The sequence below is a fragment of the Gymnoscopelus microlampas genome, assembly GCF_963454915.1.
Source record: "Gymnoscopelus microlampas genome assembly, chromosome: 24".
Classification (NCBI taxonomy): domain Eukaryota; kingdom Metazoa; phylum Chordata; class Actinopteri; order Myctophiformes; family Myctophidae; genus Gymnoscopelus; species Gymnoscopelus microlampas.
The window spans coordinates 23,267,712-23,286,055 of record NC_139961.1 but is presented as its reverse complement, the minus strand read 5'-3'; the positions used below and the strand labels follow the sequence as shown (position 1 = coordinate 23,286,055).

General features: G+C 44.1%; 2 protein-coding genes across 2 annotated transcripts in view; one reads left to right on the top strand and one right to left on the bottom strand.

Annotated features, from left to right (window-relative positions):
* Positions 1-18,344, bottom strand: part of LOC311040606 (receptor tyrosine-protein kinase erbB-4-like) — a gene marked incomplete at its 3' end in the record, with an annotated part of 466,936 nt that overhangs the window by 362,446 nt on the left and 86,146 nt on the right. The gene's annotated exons all lie outside the window — the stretch shown is intronic.
* The window catches only part of LOC311041008 (uncharacterized protein), a gene marked incomplete at both ends in the record, with an annotated part of 84,107 nt that overhangs the window by 37,435 nt on the left and 28,328 nt on the right, over positions 1-18,344 (top strand). The window contains one exon of the mRNA XM_084051445.1: positions 1,890-2,139. Coding sequence (XP_083907571.1) covers positions 1,890-2,139 — 250 coding nt within the window. The remainder of the gene's footprint in view (positions 1-1,889; positions 2,140-18,344) is intronic.

The window sequence follows — 18,344 nt, the reverse complement described above, 5'->3', positions numbered from 1 at the left end:
AAAATTGTTTTCAAATGGATTTTGGTAAACGTCTTTAAGTACATGTACTCAAGAACTGTACTTAAGTACAATTTTGAGGACTCTCGAATACGCCTATTTCCAATTTTTTAATACTTTTACTTCTACTCCAGTAACTCCAATATATCTCAGAGGCAAATATTTAACTTTTAAACTTATTTCAAAACTTTAGTTACAAGTTACTTTGTAGATTTCGATTAATATTATAAAACATACAGTAACCATGTGAAAATAGCAGATCTACAAGCACAAGGCATTGTGAGCTTGTAGATCTGCTAATTTGCCACCATTGGAGGCTGGTAGAGTGTGTTGTTGTTAGTTGTTTTATAGTCGTTTAATTAATTATTAAAAAATCGCGCGCATGTGACCCGCACCGCATCGTGCACCCCCCCCCCCCCCCCCCCTTCATTCAGTGGCTGCTCTGTTGTTGTGAGAACGACGTCGTTCTCACTTCTCAGACAGCTTCTCAGGCGGACCGATAATACCAGCGCACCAACCTGGTGCGCTGGATAATAGGTCCGTCTGAAACTCGTCCAGTGAGAAACGTTCCGCGGTGAAAAAAATAGGCGCGATTAAAATGCGTTAATTTTTTTAACGCGATAATTCTTTTGTAATTAATTGATCGAAATTAACGCGATAAGGTCCCGGCCCTAGAAAAAACATAAACAGTTGAAATATGGAGATACAAGGTTTCTGCCCGACAGCGACGATATCATCGCCATTTCAGACCAGTCACTGACGTGCACATGTTTCAGACAAAAGGACAGGACCCTGGACAGATTACAGACTGTATTCCAGGGATGAGTTGTTATTTTGCTTTCTTTTGTGGTGCGCAACCTCTTGAGATGGAGAAAAAAGTGAAATGGTTCCATCGATAATCATAAAAGAGGAGGGTCCGGGTTAACTGAGCTTCATATTAAAGAGAATATTGTATAGTGCATTACTGCTGAACAGTGTATATATATATATATATATATATATATATATATATATATATATATATATATATATATATATATATATATAGGGGGAGGGGGAGAGAGAGAGGCCTAGTTGGATACTTGCTGGACAGAATTTCTATCTATCTATCTATAACATCAATACAATGTGTGGTAACTAAGAGAGAGAGAGAGAGAGAGAGAGAGAGTGAGAGAGAGAGAGAGAGGAGACATAGAGACACACAGAGAAAGAGAAAGCGAGAGGGAGAGAGAGAGAGATACGATAGTGAAAGAGAGATATACAGTAGAGGGATCTATGTTTTTTTCAGAGCCAGAAAAATGACGAGAGATGAAAGAGGTCTCTATTGATCTTATCACAGTCCTGCTATTGTACACACACACACACACACACTGAGTCCCTACTTCAATGTCCCTAGCCATTATGCAGTCTGCAGATGGAGTGGCCACGGAAAAACACGCACGCACACACACACACACACGCACACGCACGCACGCACGCACGCACGCACGCACACACACACACACACACACACACACACACACACACACACACACACACACACACACACACACACACACACACACACACACACACACACACACACACACACACACACACACACACACACACACACACACACACACACACACACACACACACATACTTCCGGCACACACACACTCCACTGCTGTCTCTGCCTCTAATTAACTCAGTTTCCCAAACACCGAATAACCATGGAGGCAGGAAGAGCCACATCTGGGAACTCGTGCTCTCGGTGTGCGCTTCAGCGTGTGTGCGCGCGTGTGTGTGTGTGTGTGTGTACCGACGTGCAGCGGCATTATGGGAAGAAGGGGACACAGGAGGCAGCGGGTGAGGGGGTGTTTTTTTGGGGGGGGTGGGTGTGGGAACAGCTGCCAAACGGCGGCGGAGAAAAGAGCGCCGGCGAAGATGAGGCAGGCTGGCCCGGCGAGTTGCTGCCAAAACGCAGAGAGGCGGAATCGGCAGGGTCCGCGCCAAAAGATGGCGGGCGGGGAGGAGGCGGCGGGCCGGTGGGAGGATGCGATGGAGAAGGAGACGTGCCGGGCCTGCGTGGCAACGCCCTGCTTACCGCCCTGCCTGTATCCGGCAGTTTGCAAGATTATACCTGTCGACTTCTCCAGAGTGAATGACACCCATATACTGTAGATGGAGCATCCATGATCTGGTACCAACTAAATTTAGAACAAACATGGGAAAACTCTCATTCTACTGCTCCGCCATCAACATGTGGAATGCCCCGACACCATCCATTAACCCATTGAGACCTGAAGCCGATTCTACATGTCTCCTAAATCTCAACAGTATTCTGAAAAACGTCAGTGGTGCTCAATCTTTTTCATGTCAAGGACCCCCAAAATGATATGTATTTGGCGGCGGACCCCCATCAAAATATTTTGTTCCAGGGACCCCCAGAAGCAAAGATTTTAGTTAAAAATGTTCGCTTTAAAAATATATATATTCAAAGATTTGCACACATTTTCACGATTTTTCAAAAATAGCAGATCTACAAGCTCGTAGCGCGGCACTCGGTGCCGCGCTACGAGCTTGTATATCTGCTATTTTTGAATAGCCAAAGTGTAAAATAATGCTTTTTAGCTCAAATCAAAAAATGACACAGTTCCAGGTCTTAATGGGTTAAAGCAGACATCTTCAACAGGAGGTCCGGGACCCCTAGGGGGTCCTCAGAGTTACTACAGGTGGTCCGCCAAATCATTGTGTGATTGTTTTTACATTAACCACTTCGACCAAGCATCCCCATTCTGAGGAGGACTTTAGCCGAAAATAGCAGATCTACAAGTGCGCTATTTTCGGCAAAGAGGTTTGGTGTAGAGGGGAAAAAAAAGAGCAGACCGAGAACCGAGTGAAAGGTCAAGTTTACTTAGTATCGACGGTTTAAGTGGTTAAATGTCTGGAAAGACACATTTGAATCCAACACTGATGACAGTGCTGTCAAACAAGTCTATGAAGCTGCCAATGAAATCTATGAAAAAAATATATTTTATAAAAAATATAACGGGGGTCCCGGCTTCATCTCTCTCTCAGCCAAGGGGTCCTTGGCCTCAAAACGTACAAGACCCCTGCATTAAAGGATGTGTAACACTGGTTTCTTTCAAAATCGGTAAAAAAAACAGTCACGCAAATTTGTCCTAATATAAATCAAAATAATCAAAGCGTATATAGCTTGCTGAGTCGGCCTCATGTCCAAATGGGTTGAAGGCAATGGTGTCATGCATTGCTGACCTGATGCTGCACCATTTGCAAACTATATCTAAAAAGCAAAACCCCTTATGCTCAACATGTGAAGTGGACCATAGAATTATTTATTTTCCCCCGGTTGGTTTGCTCCCCTGAATGGAGAGCAGATGGAGAGTGCAGACGCCAGTCAGCTCTCAACATACAGTTGGAGATGGGTGAAAGTGGATGGCTCACTTCAGTTTGCCTGCTTTTTTTTCACGACTAGATGGCTTCAGCACACCAGCTTGGTGGCCTTGTTTTAAGAGCAGGGGTCTTCAGCGTTTTTTTAGGCCAAGGACCCCCCTAGCTGAGAGAGAGATGAAGCAGGGACCCCCACTACATATTGTATCAAATTGTGTCACAGATTCAACTTATTTTTTCTACGTGGTCTGCTCTTTTTTCCCTCTACACCTAAACCTCTTTGCCCAACGCATCGCGCTGCGAGGCGTTGTGAGCTTGTAGATCTGCTATTTTCGGCTAAAGTGCCCCTCAGAAAAGGGATGCTAGGGCTCAAGTAGTTCATGTAAAAAAAAAACAATCATATCACGCAAAGATTTGGTGGCCCCCCTGTAGTAACTCTGAGGACCCCCTTGGGGTCCCGGACCCCCTGTTGAAGACCCCTGGCTTAGAGTGTCCGCCCTGAGATTGGGAGGTTGAGGTTCGATCCTACCAAAGACTATAAAAATGGCACCCGATGCAGCCTCCCTGCTTGGCACTCAGCATTGGGGGCAGTGTCCCTGTAACACACTATAGCATCATGTCCATGGGGATGTACTTGCATATCAAGCCATCTCACGCTACAGAAACAGTACAGGTTCCTGACCTATGGAACCAAACATTTGGGAGGCTGGGATGTTAATGCAGAGCCTAACGTGCTATTTCCTGGTTCAGACACAGATCGGGGGGAACAATGATAATATAAGTAACGGCGTGGCTTTGGGTATCAGCCCAATCCAACCTTCATTGACTTCCGGTACAAAAGCAAGTTGTAAAAACAAAACAAAAAAAGAAAAATAAGATTTCACAATGTGAAAGTGCGAGAGTTACTTGTCCTTGTCCTACTGACTCCCATTTTGATTCGTCAAAATATTCCAACATCTTGTATAAGCTCAAAACGTGTTGCACTGAATCGCGTTTTGAGCTTGTAGATCGACCAGTTTCAAATTACTGATGTATAGGGTTGGTGGTGGTTTAAAATGATCGCGATGCTACTGTATATGAACACATCGGAATCAATCGGAACCCCCTCAAGGACCCCTGGGGATCCCCGGAACCCCACTTTTGAGTAACCACTGCTCCAGATAGCTCGGCCCGACGGCCCCAATCTCCGAGCTCAATACAAACTTCCAGCACAAACACACTCCTACTCCAGTTAGTTAGTATGCAACTGAGGGAAGACACAGGAAGTGAATGGGCATACAGACTGCATCTACCTCTCTCTCTCTCTCTCTCTCTCTCTCTCTCTCTCTCTCTCTCTCTCTCTCTCTCTCTCTCTCTCTCTCTCTCTCTCTCTCTCTCTCTCTCTCTCTCTCTCTCTCTCTCTCTCTCTCTCTCTCTCTCTCTCTCTCTCTCTCTCTCTCTCTCTCTCTCTCTCTCTCTCTCTCTCTCCCCCCTACTCTCTCTCTTCCCCCCACAACGTGCTCTCTCTCTGCCATCGCTGGGAAACAACATACAGGCTGTGTAGAGAATGGCGAGGGCACCCAACAATCATCTCCAGGGGACTGCAGTGGACTGTCTGTGGAGTGTGTGTGTGCAGTGGTGGAAAGTAACTAAGTATATTTACTTAAGTACAATTTTGAGTTATTTGTACTTTATTTGAGTATTTCCAATTTCCAATACTTTTACTTCTACTCCACTACATCTCAGAGGCAAATATTGTACTTTTACTCCACTACAATTATTTGAAAACTTTAGTTACTAGTTACTTCTCAGATGTAAATTATGATATTATAAAACATACATTAACCACTTTAGCCCTATTTTATACCTAAGCTAAATGTGACGCGTTGTGAGCTTGTAGATCTGCTATTTTCAAACATCTTAGTACTTTTACTTTTGGTACTTTAAGTACATTTTGATACCAATACTTTTGTACTTTTACTCAAGTACATTTTTGATTCCGGACTTTTACTTGCAACAGAGTACTTCGACATTGCAGTATTGATACTTTTACTTAAGTAAAACATTTGAGTACTTTTTCCACCACTGTGTGTGTGAGTGTGAGTGTGAGTGTGAGTGTGAGTGTGAGTGTGTGTGTGTGTGTGTGTGTGTGTGTGTGTGCGAGGCACTTCCGTCACTGTCCTCACAGGCGTCGGAGAGGAAATGCCCTCCAAGCATAATTACTATGGATCCCCCAGTGTGCACGTAGTGCTACCACAAGAGTTTGTCTAATTGTGAAAGCTGTGATCAGCAAAAAAAAACAAAAACGGGAGAGAAGAGAAGAGGAGAGGAGAGGAGAGGAGAGGAGAGGAGAGGAGAGGAGAGAATGCACGCAAAGAGAGGAGAGGGAAGGAAGTGGAGTGTAGAAATACAGGGGGGCGGGGATTAGCAGCCTAACAGGTAAACAGAGAAAGACAGGATTGAGGGATAAAAGAAAATTAAAGGCTTTCATCATTAGAGAACTCTCTCTATCTCTTTTAATTCTCTCGCCCATCTCTCTCTCCCGCCCTGACAGTAATTAGCATAAAGGACACATTTATTTAAAGAGGAGAAGTTTGCTTTAGGGCGGGGGGGGGGGGGGGGGGGGGGGAGTTGGATTAAGTTCTGCTGGGTTCTGGTGCATTGTGGTGAGCTCAGAGAACGAGGGGAAAAAAGGCCGAACACACTAACACAGGTCCCCTGCTCTAACCAGGGCTGTCTGGGCAAGGTGCTGAATTTGCCCGCCAGGGTTCCCCGAGGACGATGAGGAATCAACAACAGCCAGGAGTGCTCTGACGCCAGACATATTTGCGAGAGTCATTTTTGTACCTCTTTTAACAATGTCTGTCCCATTGTTATATTTGTCATTTTGTCATCCTTGGTACCGACTCAAGATCTACTGTATGCTGACACACAGAGTACTGTTCCACATAACGTTTAGCCTAAAGCCTACCAGTGTGTTACCACTTTTGCACCTTAATATGCTTAACCTCATGTACAGTACTTAATCTGCCGGTCTTATGTGTATATATGTAGATGTCTTGATCTAATGTTTGATTTCTTACTCCCTGACAGCCCCCCTTCCCTCCTTTATCATCTTCTCCCCTTCTGGAAAACAATGAAAATTATGGAGCTTACGCAAAAACTAATTTCACCCACTTCTTTTCTGTAAACCAGTTTCACAAGAAAATCGATTCTGATTCTAAAGGATTCAAGGCGTGCCAGCATTCTGAATTAACATCACATTACGTTCATTTAGCAGACGCTTTTATCCAAAGTGACTTACAATAAGTCCATTCAACATACAGTAGGTAGGCAAGAAAACTACTAATCACCGGAAGTCTGTAAGTTTATTCTCTAGACGAACGTGTTTCAAGCCCGATTGATACTTCATCATACAACGGTGTAAAAAAAAAATAGGTGCCTAAAATATCAGATCTACAAGCTCACAACACGATGCATCCGTGATGCATGTTTAAGCATTAGAATGTTGCAGAGAAAATTTGCAGTGGTTTTAGACCATAAAGAATTTTCATTCACAAAATGTACCTCGTAAAAAAAAAAGACAATTAAAAACAAATGAATAGCGGCAGGCATGAAATCACGGGGCGTTTTACAAGGATAATGGTTGATTGAAATACTTGAAACCATTATCAACCATTAAAAGCTGTGCTTTCTTGTCTTGCAGGCTTCCATGGATCGTGACAATGGACACCCTGGCTGTTGATTGACGATTTTCATGGATTATGGCTTCAGACCTTTGTCATAGTCATTGCTATTGTTGTTGCTGTGCATTTCTCTCTCTAAATGGAAAATGGTGCATTTATATGGCGCCTTTATCCAAAGCAATGTGTATTATATTCACCCATTCATTCACACATGCATTCACACAACGACGGTGTCTCTCCAACTCTCTCTTTCAAGGTTCTGTTTGAGGTATATTCATGTAAAAGAAGGGGTTTTCCCTTCTTTGTGTTGGGTCTCTGTAAATAAAGAGTATGTTCTTGACCTGCTCTATATGTAAAGTGTCATGAGATGACTTTTATCAAGATTTCCACTATAGAAATAACATTGACTTGACTCCTTTCTATTAATAATATGCAGAATGCTGAACCTCCGTATGGTGCATACATATTGCTTTATTATACTTCAACATAATAATTATCTGCCGTATGTTGAAGAGACAACAGAGAACATGAGATAAGCTTTTATTGATCCCCGGAGGGAAGTTCAGGTCCATAAAAGCAGCCTACAGCGCCAGCGAATACATCAGCACGACTGTTAAAACCATTCCTTTACTGAAGATCGTTGCAACCGCATGCAGGGGTTGCCAGATCTGCTTATTATAATTTTCCCGCAAGATTGTATTTGAAAATAGCCGATCTACAAGCTCACAACGCGCCGCATCGCGACGCGTTGTGAGCTTGTAGATCTGCTATGTTTCAAATAGCCGATGTACATGTTAAAGTACTCATGTGGCCCACAGTCGCTTCTTTTGGGCTGCTTTTCCAAGACCTGGTTGCTTGTTTCTCTCACAGAATCTGGCAACGCTGACCGCACGCAGCACAGACTGCATTTGTAAAGAGTGAATCATAGCCTATATTAAGTCTGTTCTCATGTACAGTACATTCCACCTAAAATGACTCTAAATAGGAGTGAAATGTAGTAACTCTGAGGACCCCCTAGAGGTCCCGGACCCCCCGTTGAAGACCCCTGCTATATACAATTTAGGCATTTAGCAGACGCTCTGTATCCAGAGCGAATTGCAGTACAAGCTCACAACGCGTCATGTTGTGAGCTTGTAGATCTGCCGTTTTCACCCAAATGTTTACCTACTAAGTCATGGCCATCAATAGGGACGCTAGGGCTCAAGTGGTTAACCTCTAACTCACTCCTGATGAGCATTTTAGAGCCATGCGTGGTTTCCTCCGCCCGTCGGTGTGTGTGTGAATGTTTATGAGTGATTGTAATGCTCATTGTAAAGCGCTCTGGCACTATATAAATGTACCATCCAGCAATGAGTCATGCTTCCCATGGGGTCAAATGCAGTGGATAGCTTAGCCCGTTAAAACCGGGAACGCAATCTCTGTCATTTTAGATTTCTTTGGGCTCAGAGATGCTCGTAGGCCTGCGTCCTGCGTCGCTGACGCACCATATTGCGAAAGGACGCATTCATGACAACTCTAGTGCGTCCATGGGACGCAGCTCCGATTAGCTCCGATAATATATAATATTTGTCAGCTGTGATCTACATGGACTCTCTCGGTTAGGCACCGTTGGTGGAGAAGTATAACTCTCCGGTTAGACACCGTTGTACTGGAGAAGTATAACTCGGTTAAACGGCGTTGTGTGGCAGAAGCAGCAGCACAGCCCCTCGCTGTTAGTCTACGCTACACACACACAGTAAAATCCCCGATTTTAGAGTGTTCTCCCACTTGCTTGGAGATCAGAGTGAGTGGTGGATTAACGCATGTTGCCAATCAGCTGTGTAACATTAGCAGGTTAACGATGGCTTGTTGATCCTATGCATTTGACCCTGATTTGACCACAAAGGCAAACAAAAGCACTAATTAATGGCAGCTGTAAGTAACCGGTTGTCTATCGTCTGTGTCTTGTGTATGTTTAATAGGCAACTGGATGTTTTCTGTAGCTTAGAGATATCATAACAATTAATTCCCTGAAGAGGGTAGACCCTCTCCCTCATGCTAAACTTAAAGTGACTTATAAGGTTCCACTTCTCCTCAAAAAGACAACTTTATTTTCCTTTCTCAATGACAAGCCTAATAGTATTATTGCATGTTGACTATGTGCAATAACTGCAAGCCAATGTTCATAGGCATTGTCAGTATTTGTCTTCATTATTTCTTGAATTCCTATTTCTTTATTTGCCAATACTTCCACTGTAAGCCAGTGTTTTCAGTCTACACAATAAATAGTAAAAATAAATTCTACATTCATAAATAATACAAAATAAAATAATAATAATGATTAAAAGGTTCTATGATTAAATGTATTCTATTGGTCAAAGGTATGTTAAATCCACCTGTTGCCCACTACTAGTATTTCTTACCATAAGGTGTGCTAATACTACAGAATCATATACATTTGAAAAAATATATTTATGATTTTTTAATATATGTATATATATCGGTATCGGTCTTGAAAAGCAGGAACGGGTCGCACTGATCTAGATCTGCTATTTTCACAATATGTATCTGTGGAACTGAATCAAACTAAATGAAGTGCCTCAACTCCTAATTCCTCAGGGTGGGGGGTCCCCAGTTAAAATATGATTATTTTGGGGGGTCGCTGCCTGAAAAGGTTGAGATCCACTGCATCAGGATATAATGTACACAGTCACACACGCATAGAAGATATGGAGATTGGAGATCAAAGAAAACGATTGGGGGGGGGACGTGTAATTGGGGACCCATAAAATGTCCCTGGGACCCATCTAAAAGACCACCCTTGCATCCCAGGACCCATTACATTGAAAACCTAGCAACATCACTGGGGCTATTCAAAAATCGCAGATCTACAAGCTCGTAGCGCGGCACCGAGTGCCGCGCTACGAGCTTGTAGATCTGCTATTTTCAAAAATGTGCGCAAATCTTTGCTTCTGCAGGTCCCTGGAACAAAATATTTTACAAATGCTCGCTTTAAAATATATGTTATATTGAAAGATTTGCACACATTTTCACGATTTTTCAAAAATAGCAGATCTACAAGCTCGTAGCGTGGTACTCGGTACCGCGCTACGAGCTTGTAGATCTGCTATATTTGAATAGTCAAAGTATAAACAATGGTTATACTGTTGCTAAAAAATAGCAAAAATGACACAGATAGTACACGGATTGAACGGGTTAGTGATGTGGAGTGTGCTGATGGCTAGTCCTGTAAATGAGAGGGTTAGACTGAAGGTGTCCTTGAGGGATTGCGTGTGTGTGTGTGCGTGTGTGTGCGCGCGCGCATGTGTGCGTGTGCGTGTGCGTGTGTGTGTGTGTGTGTATTACTGTACTTGTGAGGGCCAAAGGTATACCCACAAGTATTATTTGACATTGTGGGGACAATTTTCCTGGTCCTCATAAGAGGAGAAACGGTTGTTTTAGTTTAGTTAGTCATTCAATTAGGAGAAGATTCACTTTGGGGCTACATGTATATAGGCTTAGATTCATTAGACATTTAGAGGTTAGGGTTTTTAGGGGTTGGGGTTGGAGTTATGCCTGATTTTATACTTAACTGAGAGCCGGTGTCATGCACCGAAAATAGCAGATCTACAAGCTCACAACGTGTCGCAGTGCGACGTGTTGTGAGCTTGTAGATCAGCTGTTTTTGGATTTAGTTTGAGGGTTAAAAATGGCAAAGAACTGTAAATAATGTTGATGTCCTCGCATGTATAGTAACACAAACGCTCGCGCGCGCGCGCGCGTGTGTGTGGCCCAGCAGGTGCTGCAGGCTAAAGTAGAGCGATATTTGATGTTTCTCCCACATAAAACCGTGATTAACACAGTTGGGTTTCATAGATCTGTGTGCAGCCAAGACAGTGCTGTGTGACGTCCTACAGGCAAGCACACACACACACACACACACACACACACACACACACACACACACACACAATACTAAGAGACACAAACACACACACGTTAGATCGTGCCAACTCAAAGACCACATGCATACATAGACACAGCACTACGCCCACCCTTAACCCATTAAGACCAGGGAAGCATCTGTGTCATTTTTTTATTTCTTTGGGCTATTCAAAAATAGCAGATATACAAGCTCATAGCGCGGCACTCAGTGCCGCGCTATGAGCTTGTATATCTGCTATTTACTATTTATCTGCTATTTATTTTTTTTATCGTGAAAATGTGTGCAACTCTTTTAATATATATATATAAATGGTAAATGGTAAATATATATATATATTTTAACTCCAATATTTGCTTCTGGGGGGTCCCTGGAACAAAATATTTTGGCGGCCAAATACATATCATTCTGGGGGTTAATGACATGACAATAGTTTGAGAACCACTGATATTATAACTTTTAAAAAAAGTAAAAAAAAAAACTGTTAGGATTTAGAAGACATTTGTAGAATCCCCAGAAGCAAAGATTTGAGTTAAAAATCTTCGCTTTGAAAAAATATATATATTCAAAGATCTTTCCAATAGATCTTTCAAATATCTTTGTTCCAGGGACCCCCAGAAGTTGTAAAAAGAGTTAAAAATGTTCGCTTGAAAAAATACATATCCAAAGATTTGCACACATTTTCACGATTTAAAAAAAAATAGCAGATCTACAAGCTCATAGCGCGGCACTCGGTGCCGCGCTATGAGCTTGTATATCTGCTATTTTTTGAATAGCCAAAGAAATGTATAAAATGACCCGGTTTTCCCGGTTTTAATGGGTTAAGACAAAAGACACAAAGAGAAATTGAAAACGGGGTGACTTGGATTCCTGCCACATGATCGGGCCATGCGGTGTGTCCTAAACCTTCGCACATTACCAAAGCATTACCGGCCATTCCACACTGAACCCTGCCGTAATCTGTCATTCACTGTGAGCCCGCTGCCCAGATTTCATTACAATAAGAACGTATAATGTATAATGTGAGCGAAAAGCAATTATTTCGCCACTGCACTTCGGCACGACGGTGACCTTTTCCGTCTCTGGCTGTTCCGCTTTGAAGAAAGAGAAGGACGGAAAAAATAAGGCCTTTTTACAGAGAATTTACAGTACAGTATGAATATGATGGAGACTTACACTGTATCATGCCTTATATTTCGTTAAACATTTGACACTGATGCTACAGATATCATATATTCACACCTGCCTTAAGAGATTTATCATACCTGCCGTTCCACCTGTACTTTAACTTTATTTCCATCTCATCTAATAGCCTCTGACTATATTTTTTTGCCCCTGTCCATCCGTGTGTGTCCGCCATGTGAGCAGCTATAATTTCTGGACCGATCGGCATGAAACTTTGCACGCAACACTCCCAGCAGGACAAAGAAGAATCTTTCAAATCGGCCTCATGGTGGTGCTATAAGAGGCCACTTCATGGTTTGGCCTATAACTCTTGGACCATGGGTCATGGACCTTGGTCAGTACTACTTCATTGACCGGGGTCCCCCAGGGGTCTGTACACAAGGACCCTTCTTTTTGCCCCACCACACCTAATGAGCTTTTGTACATCTGCTGCTTTCACCTTAATGTTTACCTACTAAGTCAGGGCCATGAATAGGGCACGCTAGGGTTCAAGTGGTTAACCTCTAACTCACACATGCGTTTTCTTCAAAACACACGTTTTGCTACTATACTACAATTTTTTTCCAATGGTCATGCAAATAGGTATACATTATCTCTGGAGTCATGTGATCAAGATACCGCTCATCTGTCAGATTTTCCATATTCCATTCCAATTAGCTATAACTGACTTCCAAAGTATGCAGGCCCAGGGTAGGCAACCCGCACTGGCAGAGACGTGCTCAGAGGAACTCACTTTTCAAGTTTGTTTTCCTGATTTTTTTTTTTTTTAATTGTTTACTTCATTACATCCAGTGTTATTTTATTATTATCTTGTTATATCATTGCTGTCAGGCAGAAACCTTGTATCTCCGCATTTCAATTTTTTTCTTTTGTAAATTAATGCCCTACTTGATCATACAAGAGTGTCTCACTAAAGTATTGAAAATAGCCGATCTACACGCTCACAGTGCGACGCGCTGTGAGCTTGTAAATCGGCTATTTTCACTTCCTTTAAAAATAATAAAAAAAGAACTTTTGGACAAACAAGGTTTCCACCCGACGATATTGCATTGTTGTGTTGTATTTTCAAAATATGTGTATACATTTGAAACCTGTGAAAAGGGACATTCTGCATAACTTTTAAAAAAAAAATGGAATTCCGGATTTTACTTGTAACAGAGTATGTTTATATTATATATATTTTTTTTAAATACTTTTTTTCCAACACTGCTTCACCCACTTCACCTTTTCCCAAACCACACACCATTTACCCCCCCCCCCTGTCTGCAGTGTGGGTGGAGGATGATGAAGGAACACAACATTGCTTTATTGAAAGCGCTGCCAGCAAAATGAAATGATTTAGTTGGAACGCTGCTAAAGACGCATTACAATTTCAAGAAAGGGAACGTTCCGTGTTTTTCGAGCAAAAGATGGAAGATGAAATCCACCAAGATGGGAGGGGGAAAAAGGAACTCAAAGAACATAACTGATCATACATGGCTGCTATTTCGCTCTGCTGGGCCCTAACATGTCCCGCAGAGAATGACACGAGAGGAAAATGAACATGAACCATTGTGTCCCTGTTCTGGGACATGTCACGGGTGAACCTTCGTCGAACATTCTGGAAAATAGGCCAACATTTGGTGGAAAATAGCGTAGGAGAACGCTCGCCGAATATAGCTGATCTACAAAGCTCAAAACGTGGCAAAACGCAACTCATTGTGACACATTTTGATGTGTGAACGAAGTACTGTACTGAACATAGGGATTAAGTAGCTATGTCTTTAACCCTATATATACAGTACTTCACTGACCAGGGTTCCCCAGGGGTCTATATAATTGGCCCCTCTCCTTTTTTCCCCATCTACACCAAATATCTTTGCCAAATGTAGGTCCATATTCGCTGAATGTTTGCCTATTATCATACCCACAATAGGCACGCTATGGTTCATACAGTAAGTAGGAAAGTTCTCTGGATACTTTCACTGAGACCGAGCGAGAGAGATGCAACTCCTGCTGTGCAGGCGCCTGCCAGAGACACGTTTGCTCTCCTCCTTTGCTTCTGAACTCACATGTTTGCAGTGGAGTCCTCCTCGCCGAGCATTCAACCTCCTTTTCCAATGTTCCCCCCTTTTTCATTTTTTTTTTTTTTTCATTTTATTTTCCACACTGTTTGATTTCTCTCATGCTCGTCGTTCCCGGGGCCTCGGCTTGTCCAAGAGACTCTCTAAGCCATTAAATATTCATCCTCTCTCATCAATCGCTCCCCTAGTTCTTTTGGAGGCGGGAGGGAGGGAGAGAGAAACAAGAAAAAAGAAAAATGACATTGAATTATTCAGGGGCCCAATCAGGGGCTATTTCTGGAGCCCGTCGTGTCGTTGACTTAGATTAGATGGCGTGGAGGGGTTCGACTGTTCGCCTGTTTGCACGTTTTGATGTTCACCGACGCCGTTAACCGCATGTCCATCCTTGGCCTGTCAGTAATTATAGGCTTTATGCCATTATGCAGGGGTCATCAAATTACAATATTCTTCTTAACCTCAACTGCAAATTTCCGTCCATCGCCGTGCACAGCGTGAAGCAAGCAAGGACTCTGACAGATCATAGCTATGTGATGTTTCGCTAAAATAAAAGAGAGAGTTGTTAAGGAGTGATCAAGGATTCCTCAAAAGAATCTCTCAGATTAAGGCTATAGTGTAACTGGCCTTCCATAATGTCTAGGCTCCATACAGTCAAAGTGCAGCACAGAAGAAGAAGAAGTAAAGGAAGTTTGATTGTGAGGCTGCAAAGAGATTTCTTTTGAGTCGCGCGAGCCGCTATGGAGATTACTTTTTACAAAGTTGTGTTAGAAGGCAAAAAGAGCTCACTGACAAAGAGATCTAAGCGAGCACACACACACACACACGCATGCACGCACGCGCACACACGACTGCTAGAAGAAAGACAAACCATCTCAAAGGAACTCGCTGGAAGTGGACAGAATCAACATGTCTTTGCCTCGACATAGAAGTGTTTCTTAAATAAAGGATGCTATGTAGTTACTCCAACGGTGCACACGGTGGACAGGGGGGAGAAAAACATCTTAATCACAAGAAGATGAGGAAACCTCACACGGTGCACTGGAGGGGGGGGGGGGGTATGGAGAAAGGGGGCGGGCGGGGGTGTCAAAGAAAAGGGGCCGCACTCCCCTGGCCAAAGACAGTAAGCATTCGAGACTAATTTGCCCCAATAAAAACGTCACTTACAGATAAGTGCCACGAGCCGTGCGCTCATTACTCTAAAGGGCTAAGGACAGGCGGCGGAGCGTGAAATACCACCACTGGCACGAGATGATGGGCACTAAAGTGCCCGTTAAGTGCTTGGCCCGTGCACAGACCTTGGCCCGCATTACGGCGTAATACCTCACGACACCATTCATCGACCCGGGCCCGAGTGAAATAATGTCAGCGGCCGCGCACCGCCATTCACGCCACGCCAAGGCCCCGCGAGTGTTTGACGTGTGTCTCGTCACAATAAACTGCTACACGCTTCACTTGAAAAGCTCCTCTCGCGCCGCGGCACTATACAGGGCTTCTTTCAACTCCCCTCTTTTTCTTTTTCCCCCTCGCATTTCTTCCAAATGTCTGCTCAATCACACAAAAAACAGCACAGCGCAGGCATTTTTCACTTGACTAATACCGGAAAACAGCTTGCCAGAGCTACTGTACAAGATTCTCCAACATTCGGTGTGACAGAAAAAGCGCTTACGGCAGGAACTGCATCGCATAGTGGAGTGACTGGTCACCGGCTAGGAACATTATTTTCTATTTTCCTGGGTATGTGTGTGTGTGTGTGTGTGTGTGTGTGTGGAGCAGGACAGGGGAGGGGGGGGGACAGATCATCGGCCTTGAATTGCCTCTTCCAAGCGCGACTACACTGAATTCAAACGCAATAAACCACTCTCTCTTACCGGAGCACTGTGACCCCGAAACCGAGCATTAGACGCCATTTATTCACCACAGATCATTTCTCTTATTCATCATTTGAAAATGCATTTTCGGGGCGGCTTGCAAGCAACCGCCGCCGCAGCAGATAAACAAACGCCACCGAGCATATTTTCCCCTTCGCAGCGTCGCAGAACCGAATACCGCCGCTACTATATACTGTCAGCTTGTAAATGAGATTCCGCTCAGATGTGACCCAGTAAATAATATTTAAAGAGTAAGAGGGGGCGGCACGCAAAGGGCCCTGTACGGAGTTTCAGCCGTTGGAAGTCGGCGTGCGGCTAATGCTTTTTCTTAGTACCGAGGAGGACAGCTTCCACTTCTCTGCACGACGCGTGCGGAGCGGGGGGGGGGGGCTCGACGCCGGAGATCATTAATTAACAGAAACCACGGCACACAGCTCTGCTCGGGCGCCGTGGCTGTGAGCCAAAGACCTCCAAGGTCACTCACAGGTCGTGGCGTGGTGGGGGCTATAGCTTACACCGCGGCATCTTAGGGCGGGGGATACCCTTTCTACACGGAAGGGGGATGGATGGGGGGAGGGGGGGGGGGGTGTTATCTTACACCTCTCATATGGTTGCTGTCGGCTTAGAAACCTTGCATCTCCAAATGTCAACCGTTTATAGTTTTTTCGGCATCTAACGCCCATCCTCGCCACACGAGGCCGGCGTGCAAAAGTAGCTGAAAATAGCCCGATCTACAAGCTCACAATGGGTCGCGTCGCGGCACATTGTGAGCTTGTAGATCTTCTATTTTCCCCTATTTCCGAACATTTCCGTTTCCATTTCCTGGGAAAGTAACAGCTTTGGACATAGGAGGTTTCCAACCCAACAGCGACGATATGTAGCGGACTCCCGCCCACCCCCCCTTCGCTCCCTGATCGGCCTGTATCCCGTGCATGCTCTCTTTCAGAGCCCCCCTCCCCCCCCCCCCCCGGCCCTGAGTAATGAAAACAATTAACAGGTCTAATTACACTCCTAAATCAGCGCTCAAACACGCTCGTCCCATTGACTTGATAGACTGCCTGAGTTACGAGGGGGGGGCTCCCAATCGAACGGCGCAGCGCGTAAAAAAAAAAGGGCCTTTTTACTGCCGGGGCGCCGACTGAGCCCTGCTGCCTGCCAGCCCTCTCTCACAGGCCAGATAAATCTAACGGGAATATGGGCACCGGTAACGTCCTGTCATCAACTCGGGGAGGAAAAAAAAGAGGGTCCAGGGGGAACCGACGCGTGCGTGCAGTGCATCTGGCAGACGGCAGAATTAGACACACAGGGCCCGGGCCTGCGGAGGCTAATTGCCCTCGCGAGGTAATGGCGTTCATCGCTCATTTTTTTAACCCATTAAGACCCTGAGGCGATTCTTAAAAATGTTTTCTAACATTTTTGAAAAAAAATCCAAAAACATTTTTTTTTTCAGATTTTTCAAAAATAGCAGATCTACAAGCTCATAGCGCGGCACTCGGTGCCGCGCTATGAGCTTGTATATCTGCTATTTTTGAATGTCCCGAAGAAATCTAAAGCGACACAGATGCGTTCCAGGTCTTAAGGGGTTAAATCCGCCGTGTCAGTCGTATTCATTGTGGATGCAAATGGTGTTTGTAAAATACAAGGGAAAAGATTAGTAACAATTACAATAGTCTATCATGACTGTCAAAAACTGTTACTTATCAAAAAAAAATGGGAAAAGAACCTGTGTTCCAATGGATCTAATGCAGATATTATATAGCCACAAGTTCCTGATTAACAACTAAGTTCAATATTAACAACTTTCACATCCTTGAAGGAGGCATGAGCTCGGCCCTGGGCTCCCTAGGCTGGTGGGGGGAGTGCAGTGCCCAGGATCACTCAAAAAAGGGTTACAAAATCGTGGGATAGAAAATAAATACACAACTTTCACTTTGAAAAGGTTTTAAAAAATAGCTGAAATAGTAGGCTTTAGTGAGCTTGTAGATCAGCTATTTTCGCTACTTTCGTGCGACACAGTTGCGTGAACGAAGCAGAAGAGGAATTTATGAAAAACCACATAAAAAGTTGGAATATGGAGATAGGAGGTTTCTGCCTCCGACGGCTGCGATATATCATGGTGGGGCTATAGCTGATGTGTCAAAAGCTTTAGCACATTGCACATTGCCACGATGAGAATCCCTAATGTGGAGCAGCCAGCCCAGACAGGCTCAGATAGGCACAGGCTGGGAGGTTTGCCAGTCAAAGGCAAACT